At 35.3% G+C, this 9,244-nt stretch overlaps 1 protein-coding gene across 2 annotated transcripts in view; it reads left to right on the top strand.

Moving 5' to 3' along the window:
* The first annotated feature begins 6,104 nt into the window (after positions 1-6,104).
* LOC112161306 overlaps positions 6,105-9,244 on the top strand; it is a 12,343-nt gene continuing 9,203 nt past the window's right edge. The window contains exons 1-2 of one of the 2 annotated variants that reach the window (XR_004948611.1): positions 6,105-6,742; positions 6,852-7,115. Coding sequence is in view for 1 of the 2 variants with exons in the window: in XM_036214126.1 (XP_036070019.1) it covers positions 6,833-7,115 (283 nt within the window). In the remaining variant the exon portion in view is untranslated. Of the gene's footprint in view, positions 7,116-9,244 lie in introns of both variants that reach the window. The other variant, XM_036214126.1, reaches the window with a different exon arrangement.

Genomic DNA, 9,244 nt, shown 5'->3' on the forward strand with positions numbered 1-9,244 from the left:
TACCCGACGTCTCAAACAGAAAACAAGGCCATGTGGAATCATCAGGTTTTTTGTTTACTTTTTGATATTCATTCATTTCAGAGACAGATCGTAAGTAAAGCAGGTTTTTAAGCTGCATTTTTGAAATCTTGAAACAATTTCCTAGACATCCATCTAACTGTAATTAAAAAAAGTATTTCGGATTTCCCTTGGAATTCATTATTATGATCAGACGCAACTTCAAAATCTGAGCTACAACTCCAAAGGCATTATTATTTATCGAAAGTATTTCTTCTATGCAACAAAATAAAAGCAGCCCCTCTGAAAAAGGATTATTGTAATACGTTGTAATAAAATAACGCCTTTATAACATTTGAAATAAAGCAATAAAACATGCAATTCTTAAAAAAAAGACAAAGTAATGTGCTGTAAAAGCCAAAAACACGAATTTTACAATTTTTAAAACACCTGTTTTGTTGAAGTAACAAAAACCCTAAAAAATTCAGAATTTCAGCTTTGTTGGTTTCCATGTTTTCTTTGTTTTCAGGTTTGTGCCCCCCCCCTCACACCTGTTTTTAATCATTAACAGCTGTATGTGTGTCTGTTAATTGCTTCTCAGTGTATTTCAGTTTGTGGTTTTCAGTTCATTAATGTCACTTCGTCTGCTTTTTGTCCCTCCACCCTAATGACAACTTTTAGGTTTCAATAAAGTCAATATGTTAGGTTTTTTTGTGCTTTCTGTCATGTTTGAACTGATTTTTTAAATTGTGAAGCTTCTACCAGAAAGTCTTCTCTCCTGTATTTGGCTCCTTTACAAACCTCCATCCCTGACAGAAAAGTAATTCAAGAAATTTCTCATTAAAATGAATTTCAGAAACAAATCTGTAATATAGCAGATGGCAAAAAAGGGATTCAGGACACAATTTTATTTAATTAAAGTTTTTACAGCATTATAACAATTTTGTTGGAAATGCTTATTTTAAATTGTTTCCAGCTGCTTAAACCGTGAATTTGATGTGTTGCAAACATGTACTGGCAGTTGTTTGTAACATATTACAACAGAAATTTTATTAGAAAAGAGAGTTTTGAAAGCAAAACATGTCATAAATGAGCAAAAATTACAAGAGGACCTGGCCGCAGACAACAACATGACCCGAAAGTCCTCGACTGAAGCTCTATCAAAGTTTATGCTAAAAAACACTGGAACCGGGTTAGGGTTAGGGATCTTCTAGTATAGATACGCAAATTCATCTTCCAGCTACAGTTGCGACCAGCTAATGATGAATTTAATGTTGTGTTTGGCCGCCATCTTGCCTGCAACCAGGTCCGTCTCAAAAATGACCCACAACCTGTTCATGAACCCTGACTTTGAAACTTTAACCTGTTAGTCCACTTAATTCAATCAACATTTGAATTGAAGAATAAAACTTTATTTCAACTATCAGGGTGCCAAAGTGGTTTAAAATAGAAAGGGAATTGAAATAGGTTTATTTTAGCTAGCTAGCAAGCTAGCTAGATGGCTAGCTAGCTTGTTGAGTGGCTGGCTAGCTAAACCAAACTAATAACAAAAATAAATATCTCTTTGGATGGATATATTACATTTAAGAAGATTAGTCATAAATTGATTGTGTTATTTTACTTATGCAATGATAGTTGGTACATAATCTTACTGTGAAAACTGAAAGAGTGAATACTTTCTGACAGAATCAATCAAACTGGTCTCAGGTAGAAAATCAAGGGATGTCAGGGAGAAAAACTTTTTTCTCATACAGCAAACTTTTGTAAAGACCAAAAAAAAAAAACTTGGCTGACTAAATAACTTCTATTGTGGAAGCTAACAAGAGAGAGAAAAAAGATTCAGTAAGAAGGAAGAACAACAAATGCTGGAGAAATAATCAGAACAGACAAAAGAACCAGAAATATGTTGCTAGCCTTGATATTGTACAACTTCCAGATTGAGGAAATATTTTATGAATTCACTGATCAGCATCCTCTCTTTGTTCTTATTGTCTAGAGCAGCAGATAGAGGTCACATTTGAAAATAGGAAGATCAATTTAAATTCCACCGCTGTGGATTTTTATCATAGTTTGTCTGATTGTGTTTTCCCCTCAGAATGTTTCCCCTTATAGACTAGACAAAAACTTTAAAAATATTGAAATTATTTTGTTGAATCCTAAACATTACTGCTGGTTGAATCCTCCGTGAACTCAAAAACATCTCTAAATCTGCATGTGAAAATATTATTATTAGGTTTTCTCCCTAAGCTCATCTTATCTCATTTCTGAAGAAGTGATAAAATAAATGCTGCCGATGAGTCAAAGCCTTAAAGTTTGCTGATATTGGAGAAGAGGAGGCTTCTTTCCTGCAGCCACAGAAACATCTGAAAACCCTCTTGACCGCAGTGGACCAAAAACATATCCATCAATGTGTCATATTCAATGAGTCTGCCAGATCTGGCAGACATGTTACAGATGAACCGCGCTCTCTGGGTGCATTCACATCCTCATTATGAGACAGCCGCTGCACGCTCTGTGCCGGCTTGTACGCCTCCTGGCTGCGGCAGCTCCACTGTCTAACATAATCAACCATATTTAGAGTCATCGCAGGATGTTTACGGTAAAGCTTCGGGGGTCTGTTTGTGTTCTCCAATCTCGCTTTGCATCTGAAGTTCCTCTTTGACATTTATGAGGCTGGATAAACCACTTCATGATTTTGCAGAGCAAAGACATTTGTGCTGCAGCAAAACAACAAATTTGCACTTTCATCTTTTATTGCCAAATCCCTTTGTAACTTTCCAGTTTACTGCCATAAAAATAAAAAAAGGTCTCCATGGTTACGTAATCTGACATTTGGCTATTACCAGAGCCATGCGGAGTATCTTCTCATCATTGAAAGTCCTTTAAATGGTATCAGATGTTGTTCAAGATTGTTGTCTAAACATAATTAAGCCCCTCAGACTTTCTGTTTTATTGGATTTGAGCACACATTGCAAATAAGCCATCAAGGCTTATCCTCCTGGGGCCCAGCTGAAGCAGAACATAATGGTCATATCATTTTGATGCCCTGCAGAGGATGGGAGATTGCTAGATGGTGACAGGCTCTCTCTGGCGGGCCGCCGCAGACAGATGGGGGTCTGGCCGAACACACGACGTCTGCCCGGACACCTGGGGACCAACGTGTTGCAACCAAAACGAGCCCCTATCATGATGCCTGTGAGAGACAATCTGTCAAAGCAGGAAGTTTTATTTGGTTAAAAACTTCAAGTATTCAGAGGTTTCAAAATAATGAAAGTCAGCTGGCACTTGTGCTGATTACAAATCATCTTGTGCCATAAATTTTATATTAAGAACACATCTAATTCCCTTTTATTCTGTCGTCTTTGATTCATAAAGCTTGTTTTGGAGGAGCAGGAGGCCAATTGAGCAGCCGCCTCTTAATTTTGTGCTCCAGATGTCAGGGGACCGGGAGCTGGGAAAACCATGGGGCGGGGTTACCGCTTTGGCATGTGTCAGTTGTTTAACGGATTTAACTCTTCAAATCAAATGTGTCACATGAATTATCTTATGACACAAAAAGGCAAACGTTAGAATCTATACAGGGGTTTTTTAAATCTTGTTGAGGGTTTTTTGATCATACACACTCTTATGATTATCAGAGTATTGAGATACGACAAGACTTTGATTTGAATTACCCACAAAGACACAATTTTTAAAGTTCAGCTAAAGAAAAAATATCTCAAAAGAGACAAGCATTTAAGCTCTAACATTTTGCATAATTAGAACCTGCTTATTTAACCATGTGAAACCAACTATATCAAGACATTAACAGAAAATGTGATTTAATTTCTTTAGGAATTAAACCCTTTGCAATATACTTTTTATGACATATAGATATTTTTGATTATTGGTTGGTATTTTTTGTTATCAACGATGTTAAGTTGAAACACAAAATTATAGTGAATGGTCAGGAAAAAAAAAATCTTTTTACTCAATGACAAAAATGTCATTCATTTTTAACATGGCGTATCTGTAAAATAAAGAATTATCAACAATATTTGAATTAATTAAATGCAAAAAAAATCGTCATTTATTAAAAAGAATTACTATAGATTATTTATTCCCTCCATAAAGTTTCGAAAATTAGCTAAACTTCTTTCCTGCCAAAAGTGTTTTTGAGATTTCATGGAGGTGGCCATATTGAAATGAGCAGGAAAAGTCTTCTACTGCCCCTAGTGGAATGATGATGAACTACAGGGTAGAAAACATGGACCATGTTATATCCACTGGGTTTTTGAGGAACGTTTGGATCATGCTAATAAGATTGGAGTCTAAGAAATGTGAGCATCAAATATGCAAATTGTTATTTAGGGTTAAATTAATAATATATAGAGAAAATCTAACCAGGAATAACTATTGTTAGAGTGTGTAATATTATTGACCGGGAACACCTGAAGATTTAAAAGTTCAAGTTGTTTAAACAATGTTCAATTAATCTTGTTGTCAGTGTGAATCAACTCAAGAATAAAACTCACTTTCTCGAGGAGCTTGACCCTAATGTGTTGTAGAGCTGAAATTCCAATTTAACAAAAAAACTTCCTATAGAAAAGTGCAGTACAGAGGAAAAAAAATGGGTGAAGAAATCCCAGCAGAGGCTGAGGACTTTATTGCTCAATTTAGGATTTTTCCATTAGACTGTTAAATTAAAAAAAAGGTGTAAATAAAAATGGGACGTGGAAAAATGAAATATAAAAAACAAGAAAAGGTTTAATAATGCTTCTAAAGAATTGTCTTTGGGGCTCAAAAGAAAATAAATTAAGGGGGCGGTTTGTTTTAATTGATTACATGACAGATTAGATGTTCAGACCATGAGGGTTTACACTATTAATCAAAGGAGCTTCTTAAAAAAAAAAATAGGGAGGAGAAACAAAGTATGAAAATGTGTTTAACAATATTGAATGCATTTAATTCATAAAGCAAATACACACTTTAATGTTGGGATGTGGTTAGACAATATTTCAGGTCATCTGTTCCATCCAATCTGATCCATGTTTAAGGTTTTTGTTGAGTTAAGATTATTCAAGGTAAACATCATAATCTGATATTATCATAATCTGATATATCTATAATTGCTGTTATCTAGTTTGGGGAAATTTGATTAACACTCCAAAAACCACAGAGCCTGAAGAGTTGGGGTTAGGGCAGGCATTTGCTTTATCCATCATTCTCTCCAAATGGAGTATGATTAAAAGACTGTGGAGTCATGTGGCTTATTCTGCAGACCTGTGGGAGTCTTTAGGTATGAAAACGTTTGTCTTATGTCTCTGCATGCAAACAAACTGTGACAGAAATCTGATTATAAATGAAACTGGAAGTTGAGAACAAGTCGATCTGATTACTGCAGTTATAACTTTACTCCCACTTATCAAATTTTTATGGTCATATAAACAGACAGGTCGCAGAATTGCAACAAAAAATTGTCTAAACGAAAAACCTTAATAACTATCAACTTAAAAATACAATAGTTTACAAATACTTAAGGTAAAATGTGAAAAACTATTGTCTAAAATGCTGCATAATATTCATCAAAGCATCGACAAACATCACTTTAATTCAGAATTTCAGATCTAATTCAAACTTGAACTCATTTACAAACAGTTGAAGGACAGTGCGTATCACAAGTTCAGTTAAAACATTTTGACTCATTTTTGAAAAAAATCAATGGACGTCAATAAGCACAACTATTAAGGCGCACCGAAGTATTTAGTGAATTTTCTGTTTTTTCAAAAATAAAGGAAGTGTGTTTGAAAAATATGGCTGGATCACTTAATTAGCTCGGATTTCATTTTGGTTTGTTAGATTTTCTGGCGTAGATGGACCAACAACAGGGAAATTAACTATTTTTATCTAATCCCTGCTGACATTACACTTGCTACTACAACATTAACTGCATTGAGATGATCATATGTGACAAGGTGTCTTTTATTTTGAAAGGATCTCCTGTCAAAAGCAATATATATATATATTAATGTTTGTGTTTTATTCATGCAAAATAAACCACAGTTCAGTTATATTTATCATAGTAGTAACAATAGCAAAATCCATGTCTTATTTTTTTAAACGGTGAAGGAAGACTTAGTGGCTCCTACTGGGTTGTATTCAGTGAGAAATCAACCTGATTCTTCTGCTATTGTGGGCTGTATGAGTCTTTCCCATCAAGACTCTTCTAACTGAAGGTGACGGACATGTGCCAGAGACAGTCCAGTATGAACACCATGTAGAGGATGAAAATGGTTGTAAAAACTTGTGTAGTGGCGCCTGAACACCAGAGTTTTGAAGGTAAAAGCTTGAAATGCGTGTATACATACAAATACATAGACTTTTGATTGTTAGTGGTTGCTTGAACGCATGTTGCTTTAGGGGGAAATAGAGATAGTGTGTATGGGTTATGTCTTTGGTAGCTGGGCCTCCGCTAAACCCTGAGATCCTTCACAATGGAGGTACATCATTACCTATAAATGCCATGAATTGTTTAGTTGTATTTTAGAAACCAGCTGATGAGCTGCTTTAGCTGAAATTGGGTTTTGTTTTTCTTGGTCTTTAATCATTTTCATTTAGTTTATTTATTCAGTTTTACAGGAAGGAGTTTCTGTGGTTGATTTGGTATCAATACTGAATAAAACAACATTTTTGTTGATTTTCTAGGGATTCTTACATCAGGAAACTGCACTCCTGTCTCACGGCTGTCAGACTCAGCAGGAAGCAGGTTGTGAACGGATCACTGCAGGAAAAAAATCCCTATTTTCCTGAGTTTGTGAGACTATAAAGGGATCCAACTCTATAACTAATTCAGCTAATGTCTCCTCGCCTTCCAGAGAAAGATACTGAACCAGATGAGCTTCGGCTTGACACCCTTTTTGTCCACACTACCCATCATCCTCTCTTTTTGCACGTGTCGGCGGCGAGCAGATTCCCTCTGAGGTCAAAGGCGAGTGTCAAATCGACCCAACACTTGGCTGCCTTCACCCGGGTAATTGGTAGCCTCGCCGCCTTCTCGCTGCAGCCTCACAGAAGATCTGACATGTTCGGGAAGGGGCCGACTCTCATCCGATCGCCGTGCAGAGAAGCAAACACAAAAGGTGAGTGGGACAGTGTTTGAGAAAGCACACAGCCGTGATCCGCCGCTGCAGCATTGAAAGGCAGCCGACCCCTTTTAACCTCAGAGAATGAAAGCGTGCTGCAACAGGGGAGGTGTTGTTTCAGTCACAGATTCCACATTGCATCACCTCACAAAAAATTATTCAATTTCAACTTCAAATGTTGCGACCGACGCGATGTACAGTAAAAACCGTTTGAATTAAATGATTTAGGGTTGAGTTTTCAGATTGAGTTCCTGCAAACGTTTTCTTGTTATGTTCAAATATTCTTAGCATGAAGACTCATGTTTTAACCATTTTTTTTTTTAATGCAATCATTATATCAACGACTTAACCTTATGGAGCTATTTTGGGGCATAAATATTTGACATACAAATAAGACGTTTTGAAAAAAATATTAGTGTTTGGCCAAAAAAAAGTAAAATGTCCGAAACCTTTTGTTATTCTAATATAAATTTAATTATTTTCAGCTTCATTTTCTGATTTTCAGGTTTCAAAATTGATCAATTTCAAAACTTTTTTTTTCATTTTCGAACCTGAAAATTTCAGTTTCAAAGCTTTTGGCCCTGTTGTGGTGCGTTGGGGCGGGGCTAACATGAAGGACCAATCAAAATCGACGAGGGTGGTAACTTCAGTCCTGGTGCATTCAGTGACTCCTAGAACTGTGATAAATACGGTCAGAAAATGGCTGATTAGTCTGTACTACTTTAGTGTAGAGTTGTCCCAAGACGGGTGTAAATAGCAGAGTTTTGTCGTATAAAAACCACTCCACAGAACATTTGAAGCTGAAAATAATTAAATTTATTTCAGAATAGCAAAAAGTTTTGGACATTTTACTTTTTTTGGGCCAAACACCAATATTTTTTTCAAAATCTTTTATTTGTGTTTCAAATATTTATACCCTCAAAATTGCTCCATTTAACCTCATATTAAAAAAAAACGTATTTGATATCTAAACGAAATGTTCATTTATTGTTTTTTACAGTTCATTCATAGATTCAAGAGGTATGAGTGTGATTATCCGTATGATTGAGATGCCGATGATGAGGTCAATTTTGGGCATAAAATCTTTCTTTCTAATGTAGGGAAAATGGAGAAAGCTAGTTTTTGTTTTGTTGAAACTTACACAGTTTAAACAAATTCACCTGAAAATTTGTTTCTCTTATTTGATGTAATTTTTTTTTTTTTTTTACATGTTTACATTAGATTTCAGCCCCATATTATCTATGAATTTAATAATTCTGCTCTGTTAGAGAACATGTGTCATAGTCCAGGCTCAGGGGCCAGATCCGGCCCTCCGAGTAATTCTATCTGGCCCTCCAATAATTTTATTGTTATTAATGGCCCAATGTTATCTTTTACTTATTTCTAACTTGTATAATTTTGTCAAAATATCTTTTTATGGAGATTAAAATGCTGAAAGCGAGCCGGTTTTCTCCTTCAGAATCTACTGGAGTTCCGTTGATCGTGTTAACAAATTTACAGTAAATCAAAGAATATAAAGACTGGAGCTCCGGTATGAAAGGGTTAACACTGTCATCTAAGCATCTTTTTTTGCCCCCTACTATTAAACTCTCTCCCCCGTGTTTCAGTGTTTTGCACATTGGAGCTTTTGTGTTGCTGCTCAAAATACACAAAATCGATCTGAAATTAAATGTATTTTACCTTCTCAACAAATTTTTACTTTATCATTATTTTTGTTTTTATTTTAGAAGGAAGGCCAGTGCTTTGCTGTCATTTGTAGACTGCTGCATAATCCGCTTTGGTAGATATTTTTTTTTAGTTCTTTTAATTTTTCAAATCTCTTCTCATCTCAGAAACAATTTTCTCTTTGGGAGGTCGTAAAATATATCGTTTGACAAGATTGCACAAATCTGTTTCTGGAGCATTTTATAAACGGTTGAGATATTTTTGGATTCATCCCTCAAGAAATTAAATCTGAAATCTGAAAGTTTGAAAAAGAAAAATACATTAGGTGAATCTATTATTTATTATTTTTTTTAATAATTTGATCAAATCATAAAACGTTGTTTGATTAGAAATTATGTTTATATCTTGATTTTAGGCCAGGGTTCTTACTTTGTCTCTGTGGTTTAAATCAGTGGCCATTG

The sequence above is a fragment of the Oryzias melastigma genome, linkage group LG11, assembly GCF_002922805.2.
Source record: "Oryzias melastigma strain HK-1 linkage group LG11, ASM292280v2, whole genome shotgun sequence".
Taxonomy (NCBI): Eukaryota; Metazoa; Chordata; class Actinopteri; order Beloniformes; family Adrianichthyidae; genus Oryzias; species Oryzias melastigma.